Source organism: Furipterus horrens, unplaced genomic scaffold (genome assembly GCF_987537825.1).
Source record: "Furipterus horrens unplaced genomic scaffold, mFurHor1.1.pri manual_scaffold_4, whole genome shotgun sequence".
In the NCBI taxonomy this organism is placed as follows: Eukaryota; Metazoa; Chordata; class Mammalia; order Chiroptera; family Furipteridae; genus Furipterus; species Furipterus horrens.
The window spans coordinates 92,085,511-92,109,545 of NW_028327174.1; the positions used below are offsets into that span (position 1 = coordinate 92,085,511).

Genomic DNA, 24,035 nt, shown 5'->3' on the forward strand with positions numbered 1-24,035 from the left:
TCATATTGGGCTGCCTCTCACTCTGTATTGGGAGGGTCATGTTCCATTTTCATTACCACTTGTGTCCCCAGTCAGACTTGTTCACTGAGTTTTAGACCTGTGTCTCCCAGATATTGCGTGTGACCCCACCTTGGGACATAGCAGTGCAACAATAACCAGATGTGTTTACAAACACTTAAAAGTTAAATACTGCCCCATTGGGTGATTACCTGGCACAAACACAATTGTGAACACAAATGTAGTAACTCAGATATACCCAGATGATTTTTATGTTACCATAAAAATGAAAATTTAAGATGAAGACCTCTGAGGCAGTGTCTGAGAACCACAATCTTGTCTTGAGAAACACCACTCTCCCACCTTTATTTCTCTTTAGCCCTGCCTAGTCTAATATAAAGCCCTGTCTGCTCTGGCCTTAGCCCGCCTCTGCCACACTATCTCTTGTTACCATACCCACTTCACTCCAATGCTGGGCTAATTATTTTTTCTTAAACACATCATGTTTCCTTTCCTCTTTTACTTGCCCCCCCCCCACTCTTTTTTACTGAATCTTTTGAGACCCAGGTGAGTTATCTTGCAGTACACATACTTCTGTTTGTTCCTATTTGCACAAGTATCTAATATATATAGCCCCACAATCTGTCACAAGCTAATGATACTGAGCTTATAACAATGATACAATATTGAAGCAGGAGGACATTTACTTGATAGGGTGTATAGTGTCATTGTGGGTGAGACGCAAAGGGGAACTGAGACTTTTCTCCTATTGCATGGTCACCTTGGACAGAGTCACTGAAGGAGGAAATAGCAAAAAAAAAAAAAAATTGATATCTAAAGTTGTGGTCTAGTCCAAATCAAATGAATAAGTAATAACCATTTTTTAAAAGGTGATTTGCCCAAAAGTCAAACAGAATTTTGTATTAGATTTTTTTGTTTTTTGTTTTTGTTTGTTTGTTTTTAGAAATAAAAGGTCATAAATTGCGATAGGGATTTGGCATTTTGGGCTAAGTTATTTTCTTAAATGACAAAACAATACAAGTGTCATGTCCTTTGCCAAGCATTCTCATTCACTCTTGGCCTGCCTGTGTGTATATGGAATAGTTAATTTTGTGGTTTACAATAACACCAAGACTTTGGAAAGTAATGGAATTTCACATTATGTAGCTTTTGCCAGTAAGACAATCAGTCACAGGTGTACCTTGATATTTTACCTGTACAGATATTGAAAGTTATTTATTCAGTGTTCTTCTGGATAATCCAAATCAACTCATTTTTTTTTTTAACTTGGGGAAAAAGATTTTTTTAAATTATTTTTTATATTTTTAGGTTTTCACGCCAGGTTTATTGAGGGAAGGGAGGGAAAGGGGTTAGAGGTCAGAGAGAAGCTCCTGGTCCACCTCAAGGGCCTGTACACTTACTACTAATATTAGAATTCATTTAATTCTATCATTGTGGAACACTTGTTTACTGATATTTGAAAAAATCAAAGGTAATTCCCTATTTTCACAGGTAAGTAGCAAAGATGAAGATTTTTTAGACCTTTCTGTTGACGTGGAACAAAACACATCAATTACTCACTGTTTAAGGTAAGTTTAGATTTATTCATTGTGAAATTTAATGAATATCTTTAGAGTAGTTCTAAATGAATACATGGCTTTCTGGTGTAGACAAAATAATTTTTTTTTTAAATTTTACACAGGGGTTTTAGCAACACAGAAACTCTATGCAGTGAATACAAATACTACTGTGAAGAATGTCGCAGCAAACAGGAAGCACACAAACGGTAATTTAGTGTTTTTGAAAATTTTAGTGATTCTTTGGCAGTGGATATTGTAGGTGAGCTTTTCTAGCTGAAAGTGATCTATGAAAATTTACACTGGATAAAAATTTTTAATTTTATCACCAACAGTTAAGACTCATTAAGTAATTACTAGGTAAATGAGTTTCAGCTCTGTAACCTCAGTGATTTTTCTGCACTTAATGATTGTTTAATAATCATGAACCAGTACAGTTAAAGTATTTGGCTTGGACGCTTTTTTAATTATGTAAACTTTTTTCTTAGTGAGGGAAAAGGGACTCTTCTTAGCTCCATCCTAGTTTCTGCAATTCTTATACTGGACTTTGTACCTTGTCTTAGTACATCATTATAAAGAAGGGAATGTGGTACCAAGGAATGGAGTCATCATCGTCATTCTTGTTATTTTACCTTGTTTTTTGAAATGATCTCAAACTCAGAGAAAAGCTGCAGGATCAGTACTGAGAATGCTTTTTTTGCCCTAAATCATTTGAAAGTAAGGTCCCAATGTAATGTCCCATGATTTTGGACACTTTAGTAGCTATTTCCTACCTGTAAGGAAGTTTTCCTGTGTACCGTGTCCTTCCAAGTCAGGAAAATTAACACTGACATGTCACTGTTTTGTAGACCTGACTGTAGTGCCACTAGTGTCCCAATAATGTCCTTTATAAAAGAGAGGATCCTGTCCAAAATCACACATTGCATTTAGTATTCATGTCTCTTTAGTCTTTTACATTTGGAACTGTCCCTTAGTCTTTTCTTGAGTTTAATTGATAGTTTTCAAAATTACAGATTACTAATTTTGTAGAATGTCCCACTTTAGGGTCATCTCATGTTTTCTAAAATCAGGTTCAAGTTATGTATTTGGGGTGGGAATCTTATAGAAGTGATGCTGTGCTCTTCTCATTGTATCTTGTTGAATGACACATGATTCTGATTTGTCTCATGTTGAGGTTCCCCTTTGACACTCCTTGCTTTGGTAGTCACTAGAAGGACCCACAGGACTCAGCATATAGTACAGTCATGTTCATAGCTAAAATGTATTACAGGGAGAGGTGACAAAGCACAGTCCGCAAGTAAAGCCAGGCAGGCTCCCGAGAGTTTTGTCCCAGTGGGATAACACAAGATGCACTTAACCTTGGTGGGACTGCTCTGTAAATCCAAGCTCCTGGTAGTTAATAGTGGTCCATCCTTGCAAGCAGGCTTTCCTATCCAAGGATTGTGTTAGGGCTGCTGTGTTAACTGCTTTCTTAGCACTGCATTGCTGATGCTGTTGTCTATGAACACTAATTATGGTGGTGTCTCCCAGAATTCTCCACTGTAATCTATGCTTCAAACTTCTAATTTTTTTTTCATTTTTAAAAAATCTCAGTGTGGACTCAAGATTCCTATTTTTTTAGTGGGTTATGATCCATTACCATTTTTATTTTCATGCTCAAATTATTCCTGTTTTGGCTAGTAGGAGCTCCTTCAAGTTGGCCCCTGTCTCTTTTTGACATGACCCATCATCCTTGAGCACTTCTTTACTTTCTAGCACAGAATTTTCCACACACATCTTGTACTTTCCTTGTCTCCAGCCGGATACTCCCCATTTCTCTAAGGATCTCTGTTTTTTTGTTTTGTTTTGTTTTGTTTTGTTTTGTTTTGTTTTGTTTTGTTTTGTTTTGTTTTACGGAGAGTATGATGTTTAGGAACCAGGACCTTGGTACAGGTATTTTCATTGCCGTTGGGATGCCCCAGTTCCTGAGCCCCTTAGTGAACAGAGGTAGAGAATATCAGAGGTAGAGAATATGCATGGATGTGTATACATATATATGCATATCTGTTCACACATATGAACACCTGTTCTTGTCTATTGATCTATCTTTTTAAAAAACAATGATTTCACAACGATTATTTCCCATTTCAGCCAACACTATAGGGTTCATTCTAGGTTTTTTCCTTTTATTTTTTTTTCTATGTAGAATTTTTATTTTGTTTTTCAATTACAGTTGTCCCATTTTTTCCCCCATTGCTCCCCCACACCCAGCCCACCCCTTCTCCCACAATCATATCCCCTCTCCCCATTGTCCATGTCCATGAGTCATTTATATACGTTTTTTGACTAAACCCTTCCCTTATCCCCCTTATCCCCCTTCTCTCCCTCCCCCCTCCCCCCTGATAACTGTTATTCTGTTTCTTGTTCAGTTTAGTTCATTTGTTTGTATTGTTCCTTAGTCTCCTGTATTAGGTGATATCATAAGGTATTTTTCTTTCTTTGCCTGGCTTATTTCACTAAGCATGATTCTCTCTAGTTCCATCCATGTTAGTTTTTTCCTTTTTAATATTTGTGATTCTTTTCTCTGACAGGAAAAATGGGCTCCCATTATCCCAACTTATTTGTTGTTTAGTCAGTGCCCCTGTAGGTAACCAGTCTTACTCACCTCACGTATATAGATGCACAATTCTCTCATATTCGTATAGATATGTTCTTACTCTGCTTGGGCTTTTATTCTCCCCTGCCTACACAGATGTCTATCTTCCACAGCCCCACTAATGTTTGAAGTGAAATGTTCATGAAGGGAAGGGAAAGAACTTACATGTTCAAATGATTTTATATATATATATATATATATATATATATATATATATATATATATATATATATGTGTGTGTGTGTGTGTGTGTGTATTTAAATATGTTTTATTGATTATGCTGTTACAGTTGTCCCAATTTCTTTTTCCTTTATTCCCCTCCACCCAGTGACTGCCCCTCCCTCCAGTTGTCCCCCCCCCCTTAGTCCATGTCCATTGGTTGTGCATATAGTTCTTCTCAACATCTTCCTATCTACTCCACTCCCTCCTACTATGCTTCTTAATTCCTGTACCATCTCCTTCCCTTTCCCCCTCCGCCCAGCTGACCTCCCCCCAATATGTTCCCCATACCTATAATTCTTTTCCCACTCTCATTGCCTACTTAGTTTGCCTTTGTTTCGATTCTCTGGCTTCTGTTGGTTGTTGCAATATAGTTTTCATTTTAGTGTTCGTAGTTTTGATCCTCTTTGTCCTAAACAAGTCCCTTTAACATCTCATATAACAGTGGTTTGGATCTGATGAACTCCTTCAGTTTTACTTTGTCCTGGAAGCACTTTCTCTGCCCTTCTATTCTGAATGACAGCTTCGCTGAATAGAGCAATCGTGGCTGTAGGTTTTTGCTTTTCATGACTTTGAATATTTCTTGCCAGTTCCTTCTTGCCTGCAGAGTTCCTTTTGAGAAATCAGCTGATAGTCTTATTGGGATCCCTTTGTACATAATTCTCTTCTCTTCTCTTGCTGCTTTTAAGATTCTCTATTTTTGTTTTGGACACAGACTTTATTGGGAACAGATTGCTCAATGTTCCCTTCAGGTGTATTAGATTAATCTTGAAAATGTAAAAGTGCCTAAGACTTGGTTAAGGAAGATAAGAGTCAAGAACTAAATGTAGCTAAAAGGAATGTAACTCAAATTTTGCTACATGGAGAAAGGCCCATCTGTGCGCATAAGCTGGTCTTCACATAGCATGACAAGTAACCTGTACATGAGTAATTAAAAATTGTCTATAGAGTCAAGCTATTTTGAAGATACACATGAGATTTTATATATTATTTAATATTAATCTTTTATAGATTACGTGAGGAATATAGGTTCTTTGTACAGAAATTAGAAGATATAGTTAAGTATAAATTACTTACAAGTTACTATTCTTGAAAACACTTAACATTTTCATATAAATCCTAGATATTTTAAGTGCCTATGTATGTACACATATAATTCTTAAATGGAATCAAACTTTATATACAGTTTTGTAACTTTTTTCACTTACTAAATACAACGGTCGATGAAATTATACTTGACATCAGTCTTAAGAGGTGCCATGTATATTTTTTGTATGAACATAGCAGTCTAAATACACCTAACCATTTAGATTGTTCCCATTTTTTCACTGTTTTGGTGCTTCGATGAACATATTTTTTATGTATACAGACACCTCTACCCACATATTTTCAGACAGATTTTAAAGTACTTCTATAAGATAAATTATGTGTAAGTCCGTGGAAAGACACCAATACAGAAATTATGTATTTTCTAGTAGGGTGGAATATCAACCCTTCTGATAACTTGTAGTGTTATATTGGACAAGTCTTTTGGGTTTCACTTGGATTAGTTGATTTCTGAGATCTCTATCATCTCTAAAAGTGTGTAGTTTCTAGTCTCAGAATAAGATTGTGTTGAATATACAGATAATAGTTCTTATTAAAGAAACAAAAATCAATTTGACCTAAAAAGGTTTCAGTCTGGATGAACACAAAAATCCCTAAAGCATTTGACAAAATTCAACAGCCTTTTATGATTAAAGCACTCAACAAACTAGGAATAGAAGAAACATAGTTCAACATAAGGAAGGCCATATATGAAAAGCCTACAGCCAACATCATACTCAGCAGTGAAAAACTTTGAGAGCTTTTCCTCCAAGGTCAGAAACAAGAATACTTACCCTCATCACTTTTATTCAACATAGGATTGGAATTCCTAGCCAGAGAAGTTAGGCAAGAAAAAGAAATAAAAAGGCTTCCAAATCTGGAAGGAAGAAATAAAGTGATCTCTGTTCAAAGGTAACATGATCTTATATATAGAAATCACTAAATAGTAAACAAAACCTTGTTAGAAACTAACAGATTTAGAAGAGATCAGATACAAAAATCACACAAAAATCAGTTGCAGTTTTGTACACTAATAATGAAAAATCTGAAAAGGAAATCAAGAAAATAATCCCATTTACAAACCATAAACAAGTACTTAGGAGTACATTTAAACACAGAAGTGAAAAACTTGTGAGAGCTATGAAATATTGCCGAAAGAAATGAGACACATCAAATAAATGGAAAGATATCCTGTGTTCATGAATTGGAAGACTTAATATTATTAAAATGGTCATACTGCCCAAAGCAATCTATAGATTCAAGACAATCCCATCAAAATCTTAATGGCATTAAAAAAAAAAAAAGAAAAAATATATAAAATTTATATGGGTAACTTTAAATGACTCCGAAGAGCCAAAACAATCTTGAAAAAGAAAATCAAAGTTGAAGACCTCATACTTCCTGACTTCAAAACACATTACAAAGCCACAGTAATCAAAACAGTGTGTTCCCAGCATAAAGACATATAGACCAATGGAACAAAATAAGGAACCCAGAAATCAACTCTCACTTATATGGTCAAATGATCTTCAACGAGTATTCCAAGGCCACACAATAGGGAAAGGATAGTCTCTTCAACAAATGGTACCAGAAAACCTGAACATCTGCATGCAGAAGAATGAAGTTGGACCCTTACTTTACAGCATATACAGAAATTAAGTCAAAATAGATTAAAGACCTAAGCATAAGACCTGAAACTAGAAAACTTCTAGGGAAAAAATAGGAGAAAAACTTCAAGACATTGGATTTGATAATGATTCCTTAAATAAGACACCAAAAGTAATAGCAGCAAAGCAAAAATAGACACATGGGACTACATCAAATTGAAAAACCTGTGCACAGCAAAGGAGACAATAAACAGAGTGAAAAACCATGAATGAGAGAAAATATTTATAGAGTTTTTACAGAATGGGAAGAAACATTTGAAAACTACATACCTAATAAGAGGTTAATATCCAAAATATATAGAGAACTTCTATAGCTCAACAACAAAAAAACCAAAACAGTCACTTACAAAATGGGCAAAGGGACTTCAATAGACATTTCTCCAAAGCACTAATCATCAGGGAAATGCAAATCAAACCACAGTCAGATGTCACCTCTCCCCAGTTTGGATGGCCACAATAAGAAAAAGAAGGAGAAAATAACAAGAATTGGTGAGACTGTGGAGAAATTGGAACCCTTGTATACTGTGGTAGGGATGTACAATGGTGTTGTAGTTATGGAAAACAATATGGAGGGTTCTCGGAAAATTAAAAATAAAATTACCCACATGATCCAGCAGCTCCATTTCTTGGTATATACCCAGAAGAACTGAAAACAGGATTTTAGCAAAATATGTGCACTCCCCTGTTATCACCACTCTATTCACACTAACCAAGTGGTGGAGGCAACTTAAATGTCTGTTGACAGATGAATGGGTAAAGAAAATGTGTATGCAGTGGGATATCATTCACCCTTAAAAAAGAAGGAAATCCTCTCACATGCTACAACATGGGTAAACCCTGAGTGCATAAGAGAAATAAGCCAGTCACAAAAAGACAAATTCTGTATGATTTCAGTTTTATGAAGAATCTAAAGGAGTCAAATTCTTAGAAATAGAAAGTAAAATGGTGGTTGCTAGGGTCTGAGGAAGAGGAACGGGGGTTGTACAGTAGGCACAGTCAGTTTGCAAGATGAAAAAGTTCTTGATCTATGGCACATCAGTGTCCATGTATCTAACATTACTGTACTGCACACTTAAAAAGGATTAAGATGGTCAAGTTTATGTTATGTATTTTTTACCACAATAAAAAACGACAATGAAGTTTGACTTTCATTCATGATGTATGTTTTAGTTAATATAAAGACAGTGTCTTTAAATAAAGTTTCAATTTGAAAATGAGAACAGTTTCTGGAAATCTTATTAATGTGCCATAAAATAAGTATTCTGTGATCCAATGAATTTGCTATATGATAAAATTTCCTGGTAGTTATTTATTTATACTTCATATTGTAGATTCTGAGAAGACCCACAGAATAGAAGAAATGTATCTGTTATGTAGATTCTTACAGAATTTATTTGCACATAGACTGCTTTCATACAGCATACTTACTGAACTGTGTATAGCACGGTCCAGTAAAAATACCAGCTTGGTAAATGGGATGTAACAGTCATAGACTTATATCCAACAGGAGGACAGAGCACTTGGGGAAAATAGAGAGATGTCCCTGGAGAACTGGAATGAAAAAGGATTTGATGGCTTTGTTTCAGGTGGTGTTTCCCTCTCCTCTGGGCCTTGGGGGAGGGAATGGTGCGGAGGTTTTTAAAGAACAATATTTCTGTTGCTCCTCTCTCACTGTGATGATGAGTGACCGTAGACTGGGAGCCGAGCCAATGTGCCTGGCTCCCTGCCTACACATGCTTCCTTTCTCTTTATTTGCTTTGCTGTCCCTTTATTCCATATTCGGCTTAGCCCACTTCTAGGACCAAACCTGTTCTTATGAGACATCAAAGAAGACTCCTTTGATGCCCAGGTGACTCAGCATTAAGTTGTCGTGTCCATATGTGTGTCTCTATCTGCCCTAGATCTCGTAGTTGAGATTCTTTCTATTCCTGATATCAAGTCCTTCCCTTTGCTCCATTTTCATAACTGAATCCTTATCTTACTCCTCTGTGTCCAGGTGCTATATAGTAAGTACCATGTCTGGATCTTCTCAGCAGTAGAGTTTGCCTTCCTGGAGTCAACATCCCCAGTTACCCTTGCACACATCCCATCTTAATCCATTCAGGATGCTGTAACAAAATACCATGGGCTGGGTGATAATGAACAACAGAATTTCTTTCTCACGGTTCTGGAGGCTGTGAAGTCCAAGGTCAAGGTGCCTCATGGTCATGTTCTGGTGAGAACCCTCTTCCTGGTTCATAACCAGTGTTTTCTCACTTTGTCCTCACATGGTGGGAGGGCGCCAGCAAGCCCTCTGGTGCCTCATATACTACATATGAATCCCATTCATTAGGGCTACACCCTCATGACTAGGCATCTCCCAAAGGGCCCGCTTACTAGAACCATCACATTGGGCATTGGGATTCCAACCTATGAATATGGGGGCGGGGGGGACACAAACATTCAGACCATAGCCCCCCTCCCATACCCCTTTAGAAGCCTTCTGAATCTGACCTGTGTTTCTGATTTTCTGGGTCCTCTTGTCTTTTAACAGGTTGATGCTGCATGCCTGGCAGCATCTACAGATAGTGCTCAGTATTCTGTTCCACCTGTGATTGAGATACTCCATGGACCTCATCCATCCACTGACCTGCCCTTCATTTAAAAACAGGCTGGAGGTCAGGTTCTGTCTTGTCTGACGCCTCTCAGTGCTCACATCTCGGTCTCCTAGTGTCTTCCTTGCATCCAGTCATAGCATTGAATTTTCTTTTCATTCCTTAGCCTAATTTGCCCTACAGTTTGTAAGAGTATGGAATTTTATGTCTGTACAATTACTAAACTTTTCTGTGTGATCAAGGCTTCTCTACTAACAGTATTTAGTGAATTTTTATGTGCCTATGCTGGGATATTAAATACTGTGTGTCATTTGCAAACTAGTGCCCTTTGGGCCAAATTCTGTCTATAGACCTCTTTGCTTGGCTCACACAGTTTATACAAGCGGGATATTTCACTTTTAAAAAGAAAGTGATTTCTGGCTCTTCCTGGGGGGGAAAAATTAAAACAGCAGACAGCATTGGGCCTGCGGTGCATTGTGCCCTTGATTGCCTGCAGCTGAGTAGTTGGTATCCTAGTTAGGACTGGGTGCAGTCCGTGTCAGGTCTCCTGCCTCCCCTCCTGCAGATTTCTTTCACTTCTGGCTCTTCTTTGGAGGACTCGCCTTGGGCTACTACAAAAGGAAATTTGGGGGAATTTCTTTCACCTTTGACTGACAGGAGAAGGGAAAATGAAAGTCCAGCTATCCTTGGTGTGGTTGAGAGAAATTCACAGTTCAGGTTTCCCCGTGGGACTCAGGGAGCTGCCCTGTGGGATTTTGCCTGCTCTGCGCCCCCTTCCCTACTTCCCTCAGTCTGCCCTAGAGCATTGCCTGGATAAATCTCCCAGTAGGACACAAAATAGGGAGGTTGTGCTTCTCCTTACCATAGTCTCAACACCTTCTATTATAGGGGCTGTGGTCATTTTAGTTTGTAACCTGGTATATAATGTGGGCAATAAATTCTTACTAAGAAAATAAGACCTGTGGTCTACTCATTCCCAGTCTCGTGGGAAAATACTTTGATTAGGTTGGAAGAGGACATGCTCGTTTTGAAAAATCACATTATTGATTAGTGTTAAGTTTCTGGAAAATTTAAAGTGGGCTGAACATGCTTCCCTTTAGGAGAGATATGCTGTACTAACTTTTAAATGCCCCTTCTGTATTTGTTATCACTTTGTTAATTTAGGAATATAAAGGAATCTTTCCATTTTATAGTTACTGGTTTTTAGAAAGACCCTGAGGCAAAAATCATCCATTCATTTAGTGTAACTATTACATCATCACCAAGTGGGGTTTATATGTTGCTGGATCCAATTTGCTAATGTTTTGTTAATGATTTTCATGTTTATGAAATCTCATGAGAGATAGAGGTCTGTAGTTTTATTTCCTTGTAATACCTTTGTCAGGTTTTGGTGTTGGGCTTATGCTGACCACAAAAATGAGTTGGGCGTCATTTTCCTCTCCTCTTTTATTGAATAGTTTATGTAAGATAGGTTCTATTTCTTAAATGTTTAATAGAATTCCCCCATGATGCTGTTTGGTCTTATTGTTTCTTTTGAAAAGAGGAGATTTTGATTACAAATAGGTATGGGAATATTTAGATTTTCTATTTCTTGTTTTCAGTTTTGGTAAATTGTGTGTGTGTGTACATTTAAGGAGTTTGTCCATTTCATTTAGGTTGATGTAATGCTGAGAAAATTCTTCTGGAGCTACACTTTACTGGAAACTTTTAAAGGATACTCTGGGTTTTTTTTGTTTGTTTGTTCTGTTTTGAAAGCATTCGTTCTAGCAGCTCTACATGGCTCTGCTGTAGAGTTGGATTATCGGTTATATAATTTTATATCTTGGTTTTTTGGTTTTTTTTTTAACTTTCCTTAGGTATTTTCCCATGCCATTTAGAAACTTTCACCATCACTATTGAAGTTGCATAATATTCTGTTACATTTATATTATATTCAGCATTTTCTATTGTTTAATAATGAAGATTTTCTCAATTTTCCATGATACTGAAATAACTCTAGAAGGGAGTTTTTCTCAGAAGTCTTCTATTTGAGATATATTTAATTTAATTTTTAGAAATGGGATTACTGAGACAAAGGCCATAAAAGGCTCTTAATTCATATTGCTGGATTGCTGTATAGGCATGATTAAGAGTTTACATATGTTTTTGCTAATGTTTTTTCAAAGGTTAGTAGAATAGTAATAGTTCCAGAATAATAAGCTGCCTACCACATTTGAGATCTGAAGAATGCAGATTTAGTATAATGCTATAAAATGATTATTTTTCAGTTCATTAGAGACAATGACATAGTAAATTTCATTTTTTAATTATGAAAAGTGTTTTGCTTCACTGCACACGTATAGAAATCAGTTCTGCAACATTTGTTAAGTATCTATCATGTGCCAGGCATGTTGCTAGATAGAGGAGAAATAAAATGAAATAAATGGTTTCAACCTTGCCACAGTTCAGGCCTAGAAGGAAAGAAAGACCCATAATCATATAAATACTTTATAGTGATAAACTATACATATATTAAGTGAATCTGTAAAATGCGATTGGAGAGAGCAGAGGGTATAACATTTGAGCTGAAGCTTTGAAAGAGTGGACTGTTGCTAGGTGAAGTAGGGGTTTAAAGATAATCCAAGACATAGTAAAGATTATTTAGAATGTGAAGGGTAACCTGTGTCTCACAATTAAAAACTTAAGTCCTAAAATTCCCTGATTATTTTATTCTCTTTCTAGGATACATGTAGTCTTATTCTTGATATGGAGTGATTCCTTTCTGGCAAACACCTTTAGTAGAATGGTCTTTAATGCTTTTCTCATGTCTCCTGTTCTAAATCTATTACCATTTTTTTAAATCATTTTTTATGTTTCAATTACAGTTGACATACAATATTATATTAGTTTTAGATGTACAACCAAGTGATTACACATTACATAACTTACTAAATTTTCATTTTCATAACTCTTACCCATCTGGTACCATACATAGTTAATTAGAATATTATTGACTATATTCCCTGTGCTGCACTTTACCATCCCCGTGACTGTTCTGTAACTGTCAATGTTAACTTCTTTATCCCATCACATTTTCACCCATCCCCCCAGTCCCCCTCCTGTCTGGCAACTGTCAAAATGTTCTTTCTATCTATGAGTCTCTTTCTGTTATTCTTGTTCATTTCTTTTTTAGATTCAGTCGTTGATAGATATGTGTTTATTGCCATTTTATTATTCATCATTTTTATCTTTTTTTTCCCCCCCTTAAAGAAGACCCTTTAACATTTCATATAATACTGGTTTGGTGGTGATGAACGCCTTCAGCTTTTTCTTTTCTGGGAAGCTCTTTATATGTTCTTCAATTCTAAATGATAGCTTTGCTGGGTAGAGTAATCCTGGTTGTAGGTCCTGGCTTTTCATCACTTTGAGTATTTCTTGCCAACCCTTTTTGGCCTGCAAAGTTTCTGTTGAGAAATCAGCCAACAGTCTTATGGGAGCTCCCCTGTACTTAACTTAACTGCTTTTCTCTTGCTTCTTTTAAGATTCTCTGTCTTTAACCTTTGTCACTTCAATTATATTGTATCTTAGTGTGGGCCTCTTTGGGTTCATCTTGTCTGGACTCTATTTCTTGGACTTGTATGTCTATTTCCTTCATCAAGTTAGGGAAGTTCTCTGTCACTATGTTGTCAAGTAGGTGTTCAATTGCTTGCTCTTTCTCTTCTCCTTTAGATACCCCTGTGATGAGAATGTTGGTGCACTTGAAGTGGTCTTGGATCCTTAAACTATCCTCATTTTTTGGGTTATTTTTTCTTTTTGCTGTTTTGGTTGGATGTTTTTAACTTTTTATATTCCAAATCACTGATTTGATTCTCAGCTCCATCTACTGTACTGTTGATTCCCTATAAATTATTGTTCATTTTAGTTAATGTAGTCTTCATTTCTGACTGATTATTTTTTATGATTTCCATGTCCTTTTTTATGCTACTTAGGTTTTTACTAAATTCATCTATTCTACCTAAGTTCATTGAGCATTCTTATAACCAGTGTTATGAACTCTGCATCTAGTAGATTGCTTGTCTCCATTTTGTTTAGTTCTTTTTCTGAAGTTTTGTTCTGTTATTTCATTTGAGCTATGTTTCTTTGTCTCCTCATTTGGCAGCCTCCCTGTGTTTGTTTCTATGTATTAGAGCTGCTACTTCTCCCAGGCTTGGTAGAGTATCCTAATGTAAGTGTCTTGTAGGGTCCAGGGTCATAGCCTCCCCATTCACCAGAGCTGGGCAGTCATGGTGTGCTGCCCCACTTTCCCTGTGTGGCTATATACACTCTGCTATTGTAGTTAAGTGTTGATTGCTGTTGGGACGTCGATGGGGAGGATTTAACCCTGGACCAATCAGCTGCAAGGACTGGATGCAACTGCCGTGGAGAATCAGCTTTGCATGGGCTACCGCATGGTACAGGACTTACTTTAGTGGGGCTCTGGTGCCCACTGAGTCTGTACTGAGTGTGTTGATTGTGGAGATGGTTGGGTTGTGCTTTGATGTGATCTGAAGCTTTCCATTGGGTGCAGTGGCTCTGGGGCCACCCAGGAGGTGCAGACCAAGGTCAGCTGCCACCTGTGTTCTTCCTGGGCCCACCTGGCATGAGCTACAAAGTGATCTGCAGATGGCTGCTGCTTGCGCTGGGCTTGGAGGTGCCCAGGAGAGGCCATGCTGTGAACGCAGGCTAGCTTCCACTAGTGCCAGGCCTGGGGACATTTAGTGGGAGGTAGGGGGCACTCTAAGGCTAGATGCTGCTTGTTTGAGAGGTGTTAAGCTAGTCTGAAGTATGAGCCGAGGCAGGCCATTTATTTAGAAAAATCCACTGTAAATGGCTGGGGTGGGCCTGTAAGTTGGGTGGGGGGGGGGTGGGCCTGCAAGTTGGGTGGGGGGGGGTCTCAGAGAAACATTAGGCCAGTGTGAATCATGATAACCAGGTTGACAGAGACTCAGATGATGCTCCAACCAACTGAGCCATACCTGTCAGGGCCCTCCTACCAGTTCTAATGTGGCTTCTTTATATCTTTACTTGTAGGACTTCTGTTCAGCTAGATTTCATGTGGTTCTGAGTGATGGTTCTCCTGTAGTTTAGTTGTAATTTTGACATGGCTGTGGGAGGTTGCAAATACCACATTTATGTCACCATCTTGAGCGGAAACTCTCAATCTGTTACAAATTATATAGATTAATAGAAGCAATGATTTCAGTCTCCATTCACCTCCAAAAGAATTAGTGGCTCTAGGAACTGGTTTTCTCTTCACCAGTTGTAGACATTATGTGCCTTTATTTCAGAAATAAAGATTTCTTAACAAAGACCCATGCCGTTTCATTTGTTTTGGAACTGTGTTGAGTGCTCAATGTATGTGGTTTGGTGATAATGGGTGGAGTGGGGTGGAGTTGTCTTAAGATGTTCAGACTATTGCTTTCTTAATATAAAAATAATTGGTAGAAATATGCAAAGTGGAAGGGCTGGGCTGTTAAAATTGACTATTAACTGTTAATTGAATCATAAAATTTGTTAATTCTTTGAAGGATATAGTGTATGTTTTATGAAATTTTGTTTTATGTTTATTTTAATAGGATGAAAGTTAAAAAATTGCCCATGATTCTAGCTCTACACCTGAAGAGATTTAAATATATGGATCAACTTCATCGATACACAAAACTTTCTTACCGGGTAGTTTTTCCTTTAGAACTTCGTCTCTTTAACACTTCAGGCGATGCAACCAATCCTGACAGAATGTACGACCTTGTTGCTGTAGTGGTTCACTGTGGAAGGTAATCGCAGCTTTGGGGCCGGGCAGTAAGAGTATGGGTTGGTGAACAGTGAGTATTCAGGGTGTTCCTGGAGGGTTCTAGGATAGAGCAAAGTTTCAGAGGTTCTCATCCAGATCCATTTTATCATTTCTTTCTTAAAATTTACATATTTATTAAAATACATTATTGTCTGGGTTTGATTTTTAATTGTTTATCGGGGTGACAGATTGGTTAGTAACACACAAGTTCCAAGTATACAGTTCTGTAGTACATTATCTGTATGCTCCATTGTGTGCTCACCGCCCAGTCTTGTCTCCCTCTGTCCCCATAAATTTGACCCTCCTTACCCTACTCCCACCTGCTTCCCCTCTGGATCTGAATTTTGTTCTTACTGTTTAAATACTGCTCTAAGAACTTCAAGTCCTATTTTCTTTTTCTACTTTTTTATATATTTTTATTTTGGGTTTTTGGTAAAAATGGGTGGTACCCAAATAGCTTTGCAAAATAAATTATTTCTGAGATTCATTGGATAAGTCCTTGTGTTAATGGTTGTGAAACCATTTTAAATGGCTCTGGAAATAATCTGCAAAGATAATTTTTTTGTTTTTAATCCTCAGTATGTTTATTTCATGTTAGCCAATTTAGTGTGATGTTCTACTGTTTGTGTCTCAATTTATAAAATATCTCAAAAAATTCTTAAAGTACAAGACATCACGTTATCAGAATTTATATTTGAAACACACAGTCTTCATTGACGGTTGGGAATTTCCCGTAAGACTTGTAAAATAGGGCACTCATCCTTTTCCCCCAGGTTTGGGGAAACATATACTAATAGTATGTTTTATTCAACTAAAAAAGTCCCTGCCTCCCCAGTTTTAGATGTCCCTCCCACCTCTCTGCTCATAGTATGACAGCTGGAAGTCAGTCCTGTCATAACACTTTTGAACCTCATTAGCCTGTCTTCCTGTGTTTTATACTTTGCTGTCATTTTTCTTTTCTGCTTTTAGAGCATTCTATTTTAAAAGTAAGAGTGATGACATCTGAATGCAGGAAAACGAAAACAGTAAGACATAACTCAAAGAACCTGTAGTTACTCAGAGCAGAGGGTATAGAGGCAGAGAAATCTGGATTTCAGTTCTCTTTCTGTCATTTCTGGTCAGTGTGACCTCATACAGAACTCCCTGAATGTGAGTTTTCTCTGTTTTTATAAAAGGTAGAAATAATAACTACCTTATTTCATTGTTAGGATTAAAAGGGAAATGTAAATCGCTTAGCTGCAGCCACTGTTTTAATAAAAATATAATAATGTTAGCTTTTCACACACTGACTTTTGTAGCCTTTCATATTCGGTGACAGTTTTACCCCATTTAAATTCTTCTTCATTTTTGGAATTGCTCTACTTACAAGATCTTGAACTCCGAGATTCCTGATCACAACCCTGGGCCCCGTCTCCTCTCTGTCTTCTTTTAAAATTTAATCCATCCTTTTTCCCCTTATAGTTTCTTAATTCTTGACCTTTATTTTAAACCCTTTCGTTGGTCTCATGTGCTTTTCCTCCCAGCCTTACCACCAGTCAGTTATTAAAGCGTGTTGTCACACGACTGTGACATTCTCTTGCTGCTTGTCCCTGTCTCCAACGTCAGCTGTCAGAAGGCTGCTGAAAGCTGAGGGGTGCTCGGTGCCTCCCTCCTCACAGGCTGGCCAACTGCAGTGGAGCTCATTCCTGCTTGAGTTCTTCACAGCAGCTCTTTCTCATCCTCCCCACCCTAGTCTCTTACTCCTTTTCTCTCACTGTGGTCCCCTCGGGCCGTCTTCCTGTCCCCTGCTCTGCCTGTTACACCTCTGTGTCTTCCCTGGTGCTCTTCTCCACAGTCCCATTTTCCATTTGGTGCTGCTTTGTGATGTATTATATTGACCTGGTTTATGTTTCTTTTCCTTATGAGAATGGGCACTTTTTAAAACAGAAAATGATTTGTTCATTAAAACACTAATAATATTTTATTCTTATTTTATTTATGAGATTTGTCTGTAGATATGTTTCATATCAGTATAAAGGGCTTACCTTTGTCTGCATCCTTTGACTATTGGGGGATCTCATTTTTAGCGTGTTTGTGCTGGTCCAGTTTGCCTCCTCTCTATTCCTAATGCCTGGCATATAGTAGCTTGCCAACAAATGTTTGCTGAGTTATTAAATATTCTACTTTCAGCCCATCTCAAACCCCAACTCCTTTGTGTAACTAAACTTTCTCGATTCCTCAGCCCTCTTCCCTCCTCTTTCACTGGATGAGGGCTTGTTTCACAGTCCCTGTGGCTCTGTTTTTGTAGTTCTGTATATGCTTTTGGAGTAGTTTATCTACTGAACTGGCAGTGTCTTCAGGGCAGGACATTGTGGGTGTCTCCCTAACCCCCACAGCAGCCAGCACAGTCATTTGTACACATCAGGCATTTGTACATATTGAACTGAGCATGTTGTATGTTCAGAATGCAAATCCCTAATAAATAACTTCCCTGGGTAAAAATTTATTACACTCAATTCTTTATCTTATTAGTTTATGTGATTAACTTTTTCTGCTGTTCTTCAAACTAGCTCTTCACCAAAGGAAAAAGCTGCCTATTGTTTTCAGTCTAATACGTACCCATCCTCAGACCACCTACCTCCATACTCTCAGGCTCTGTTACTTAGCCTTTCTGCAATTTTTCTTCATTTTCAGCCCCCTTAAAATTTTTTTTTTCCCATTTCTTACCTCTCACTATAAAACACATGATTTTTAAGATGAGTCCTATAGAAATGGACAAATTAGACTTATTTTAGCATTAAAATCTTTTTTAAAAAAATGTTTTGAGATGTTTTCCTCTGTAGTGAAAAGTCCTCTTGTTTGTGCTGTTTTGTCAGCTAAGATATTTATCTCACCTATGGGACTGAAGGATCTTGACACATGGGAAATGTAGCAGGTCACTTATTCTGATGTTTGAGGTTGCTTCTTTAAAAATAGTATTCACCATAAAGAATAATTTATGTTGAAAATTACTTCAAATTCTATAATATCAATTATAGAATTACAGTTTAATAAAAAATTATATATTTTTATAATGAATCATACTTAAACTGAGAGGGGTTAAAACCTTTAGCATGTCCCTGTATAAAGCAAAGAAATTACTTTTAAAAGGAATACTGTCCTTTATTTTTACTTATATCTAGATTTCTATATTCCAGGTTTATTTAAAATGAGATACAGAGATATTTATAATAATTATAACTTAAATGTAGCACTAATAATACTAGTTGTTGGGCAAATGTCATTTGTTTTTAAAGAAGTTTATGAAGTTTGAGCTTAAGTTCAGAAGCATGAATTTGATTTCTTTTTTTGCCTTTTCAAGCATCACATAGGATCTTTCCATGAGAGAAAAACTATTGCCACAGGAGTCAGACTTAGAGATAATTCAGCATGCATTGTTTGGTAGTTTACCTACCTCAGCATGTACTGGCTGTGACCCTCTTTTCTCCCACCAAAAATGCTAGAAAATTTTATTTAAATCTTTCATAAATTTGAAAATTATTTTTCAAAACAATTAAAATTATTTCAAAGACAAAGAATTTTAATAGCATAGTTTTAATATTAATAGGATATTTGTTATATCTCTCAGAGTACTAATTATTTGATTTTAAAATTGAATGCCAGTTCAAATCAATGTAGCTTGATTTGGGGGGGAATGAATAGGTAAGGAGTATTTTAATCTGTTTTGGTTGTTCTACTTCATACGATATGAAATTTAGGGCATAGACAAGTAGTAGTAATAAACATTTTATAAAATTAACTTTTTTTTTTTTCTCTTTTTTTCAGTGGTCCAAATCGAGGCCATTACATCGCAATAGTTAAGAGTCATGACTTTTGGTTGTTGTTTGATGATGATATTGTAGAAGTAAGTAGTTTCTTCATTTCATATTTTTCTTCAAAGTTGTGTGTGTGTTTTACTCTTCACTTTTTTCTCCCAGCTTCTCATTTGTATATGAACAGATGATGAATATTAGACAAATGTCTGGGTCTTCAGATTGTAATCTAATTTCTACTTTGTACTCTCTAACATCCAGTGCTTGAATTGTCAGCAAACCTTTACAGTGTTTAGACTAAAACAAGGGGTAGCTTTTAATGGCAGAGTTTGTTTTTTAAAAACCTTCATTATTAAAGAAGAAATGTATTAAGCTATAATATAACTATGGGGAAGTACACAAACCTTAAGCAACAATTTGATGAGTTTTTGCATGGGCATGCACACACACACACACACACACACATGCATATACAGACACACATATATCCAGAGCAAAGTATGGTGTATTTTCAGTACCCCAGCAAGCTTTCTTTTTCCTTTTCTCCGTTAGTATCCACAGTTCTTTTTCCCTCTACCCACCTTCCTTTGAAACCCACTATTTTACTTTTATCATTATGCTGAATATTGCCTAGCTTGGACTACAAATGTACTCATCAAGTATGACTTCTTTTGCATCTGGCTTTTTTTACTCATTATATCTGTGAGAGATTTGTTCTTGTTGCCTGTAGTAGTAGTTCTTTATTGCTATGTAATTTTCCATTGTATGAATATATCAAGTTAGAAACTTGGCTTTTTGCCCATTATTGACTATTATGAATAAACTACCTTGAATATCCTTGTACAGCTCATTTTCTGAACATATGCATTTACTTTCTTAGGTTTATATATTAGGTTTGACCACATGAAGCTGCCATTTGACAGCTCCCAAATGGTTGACTATTAATGGTTTCATGTAGTTTAGCTGATACCTAGGAAAAGAATGGCTGGATCTAAGGGTAGTGTATGTTCAGCTTTAGAAGAGAATGCTAAACATTATCGCAATGTTTCTTCGGTTTTATATTCCCCCCAACTATGTATGAGTTACAGTTGCTGCATATTCTCATCAACACTTGGTATTATTGGTTTTACTAAGTTAAGCCATTCTGGCTATGCAGAGTTATTTTATTAATAAGAAAACGTAAGGCATGTTTTCTAAGAAATAGTGAAGGTTTTACTGGATTTAAGCAGTTCAAGGCACTTGTTTATGTACTAATGTTCACATTTTCCCTCACAGAAAATAGATGCACAAGCTATTGAAGAATTCTACGGGTTGACATCAGATATCTCAAAGAACTCTGAGTCTGGTTACATCCTTTTCTATCAGTCTCGGGACTGAGGGGGAACTGTGATGAAGAGATTTCTGCCTCATTTCTTCTGGTTATTGTGGAAAAGATCAAGCACTGATTTGAAGAAGAGAGAAATGCAGGAAGCTCAGGGGGCAGTAGCACACTTTGCACACAATAAAGCAAAGACTATGGATTAACAAGCTCTTCCTATCATGATAGTTGATTTATTTGCTCAGGTATCATATTGTCTGTGCAGTTCCATTCAACAAGGACGTGACATCAGAGATAGCAGCTCCTCCTGTAAAACAGCCTTCCAGTAATTGACACGCATGTTCTCTTTATTAATTGTACCAGTAATGATTTGAATTCCTTGGGGTACAGTAAAAAGAACAGGAATCTGTGCTAGGTTGTGTTGATAATTTAAGGAGATGATAGAGAATACACTGCATAAATTTGCCTGTGCCGAATATGTATAGAAAGAATACCCGGTGGTCTTTTCAAGCGTAAACCAGAAATACTTTGGGGCCCAACACTTGCAGTTGCCTTCCTGATGTGAAAAAAACTAACAGGTATTAGAATCCAGTGTCAGGAAGACAAATATGTTTTGCTTCTCTGAAGAAGCTTTTAATAATATACAGTATATGTATATGTAGGGAACAATTGGTCAAAAGTGGCTCTTTGTTTCCCCAAGGGGAAAGACTGGCTTTGTAATTATAATTTTTTTTCTTATTTATTCTACTTAAAACTGGTAGAGTCTAAGTATTGTATGAAGTGCCCATGATTCTGTCAGTAAATTTGAGCTTATTTTTACTAGTTTTTGTCAGTTTAACTAGTCCTTTTGTTTGTTTCTATTTTTAAGGTGAATTTTAAACTCTTATTTTAAATCAGTAAGATACCTTAAGAAAAATTGCAATGAGAAGAGGTAAATATTCTTTTTTAGGAGGAACTGATATCTCTGGCTAAATATTTATCTTTTGTTATAGTTTATAAGTCAGTTACTTTATTCAGCTTTAATTTCAGTAAAATAAGAAATTATCAAAAATTCCCTATAGTTGTTGGAATGATAAAAGACATTCTGGTACAGTGGTGGTATACCAGTCTGTAGAATTCTTAAACACTCTAATGTTTCAAGTTGAGGTCATGTCTGGAAGACTTGTGTCATAGCAGTTAGGTTATTTTCAAGTGTCATTCTTTACCTTGGAAAGAAAGGATCGTTCACAGTAACCCCAGCAGCCTGGGCAGCTCGCTAACAAACCCTTTGAAAATTAATTTTAATGAAGTAGATCAGGAATACTCAAACAAACCCTTTTCCCCTCTCTACCTTTACACATCTTCATGGAAGAGTGTTTGGAAATTAACTTTGTTAAGACTCCCTTCTTTTGGGAGTTTTAAGAAATAATGTTTGTAATTAAAATGTTTGTAATTATTGCAGTTGACATTTTTCCATGCAACAGTGGCCGGATGTCACTTGCAGAAAATAATTGAATATATATTCAAAATAATAGCAATCAGGCCTTGGATAGTCTTTATCAGAGTCTTTTCAGGCAGTCATTTTTTTTAATTGCTGTAATTTTCTAAACTTACTAATACTGTTGAATACAAAAAACAACAAATGAATCTTTTTGTCTGCTGCTATTACTAACATTTATTATCTGTATCTTTTAGCTCAGGAAATGACTTCACCTATTCGTTCCATGAACATATCTCTAACAGGGTCACTTAGCTAATTGGGCTGTTTAACAGATGTCCTAGGAGAAAATTATGATGTATTTTGACAAATTGCTTTTTAAGGTACAGTTTCTGAAGCCTTATCCCTCGCTGGAATTGTTTTTGTACAAATCACATAGCCTGGCTGATTTACCAACATTGCACAGAGAATCACAACCAAGAATGTGGGGAAGGTCATAGCAGTGGAACTGGATACATTTCCTATTTTGAGAGCTTAACCAAATTGTCTTGGAATTTAAAGCTATGTTTCTGTGGCTTTCAGCCCAGGGAAGGAGAGTAAAGGGAAGCTGAGTCAGCTTTTATATGAGTCAGGTCACAGCATGTATAAGAAAGATAGATGAAGTCATTTGCATAAAGGTACAGCGTTGGAATACTATGTTTTGTTTTTCACAATGTACATTTTTAAAAGACACAGTAAAAGCCAAGGTTAAATTTCATATTAAAGCAAGTGATAGCATTCTTATGGAGTCCCATGGTAGTCGCACACTGTTCACATCTACACCGTATTTAATAGTATGATTTGTCAAGGGGAGGGTCTGTGGGGTGATGGTTCTCAATGTACTTTTTACTCTTAGTGCAGCTGCATCCAAGTAAAATGTTTGGAAGCTTATCAGAAACTCAATATACTTTAAAAACATATAGGGTTAAGGTTGGGGGGTAAATGCCAATAGAATAAGAAAAATGACCCGTATAGACAGCATTGTGAGGTTGTCTGTTGGTTGATGTGATTGAAGTGAGGGGTGGGCTTAAGTTGCAAATGATGGCTGATTGCTGTTTATGTACATGATTGTTGGGATGGCTGTCCCATATTTTGTATATTGGAATAAAAATTTCTATAAATTATCGTAACTAAAAGTAAATTCTCTAAATTAAAGTCTCACTTTGAAGTCATACGGCTTCTGTCTTGGCAACTTTGCCTTTAGAAGGTGATTAAAGACAGGAGCCTTGTGACTTCAGGAAGGATAAAAGGAAAGTGTAATATATGGGTCTTGTTGCCTCTAACCATCAGTATAGGGTTCTTTCTTTCCTTGATGGCAGTAGAAAGACCTCATTTTCATAACATACTACTCTTGATACTTCTTTAAAGACAATTTTCATTAAAGATTCTCTCCTGAGGTATTTAACTGGGAGCTGGGAAGCAAAGGTGCTCAGGTCCTGGCTCTTCAGTGAATTTAAATGTGTGACCTTCGGCAAGTCACTTAACCTCTCTGTGCTTCAGTCTCCCTATCTTGTAAAATGGGAGTAATACCTACCTCATAGGGTTGTTGTGGGGATTAATTAGATATAATGTCTGTAAAGCATCTAAGGTTCTTGAAGAAGGCGCTATATAAATATAAAATAATATCTATTAAAGTTGGTTTATTTGTGCTTGTGGGTTTTAAGTGTGTTTTTTACTTTTTGCCTAAAATGCATTTGGAGACTGCTTTGGAAATTGTCTTACTGCTTTTGCTCTAAAGTTACTACTTTTGTTATCCAAAGAGATTTTCCCAGAACAGCATTCCATATTGTATTTTTTTTTATGGAATAGCATTGTCTTTCCCAAAAGCCCAAGTTTAAATATTTAAATCTAGAGTCATAGAATCTTAGAGGGGAAAATGTTACAGA

The 24,035-nt window shown here is 36.7% G+C and overlaps 1 protein-coding gene across 1 annotated transcript in view; it reads left to right on the forward strand.

Moving 5' to 3' along the window:
- Nucleotides 1–23,798, forward strand: part of USP12 (ubiquitin specific peptidase 12) — a 106,459-nt gene extending 82,661 nt beyond the window's left edge. The window contains exons 5-9 of the mRNA XM_090273770.1: nt 1,510–1,586; nt 1,700–1,783; nt 15,370–15,567; nt 19,389–19,467; nt 20,651–23,798. Of these exons, the coding sequence (XP_090129896.1) occupies nt 1,510–1,586; nt 1,700–1,783; nt 15,370–15,567; nt 19,389–19,467; nt 20,651–20,752 (540 nt within the window). The 3' untranslated portion in view covers nt 20,753–23,798. The remainder of the gene's footprint in view (nt 1–1,509; nt 1,587–1,699; nt 1,784–15,369; nt 15,568–19,388; nt 19,468–20,650) is intronic.
- Nucleotides 23,799–24,035: the final 237 nt, after the last annotated feature.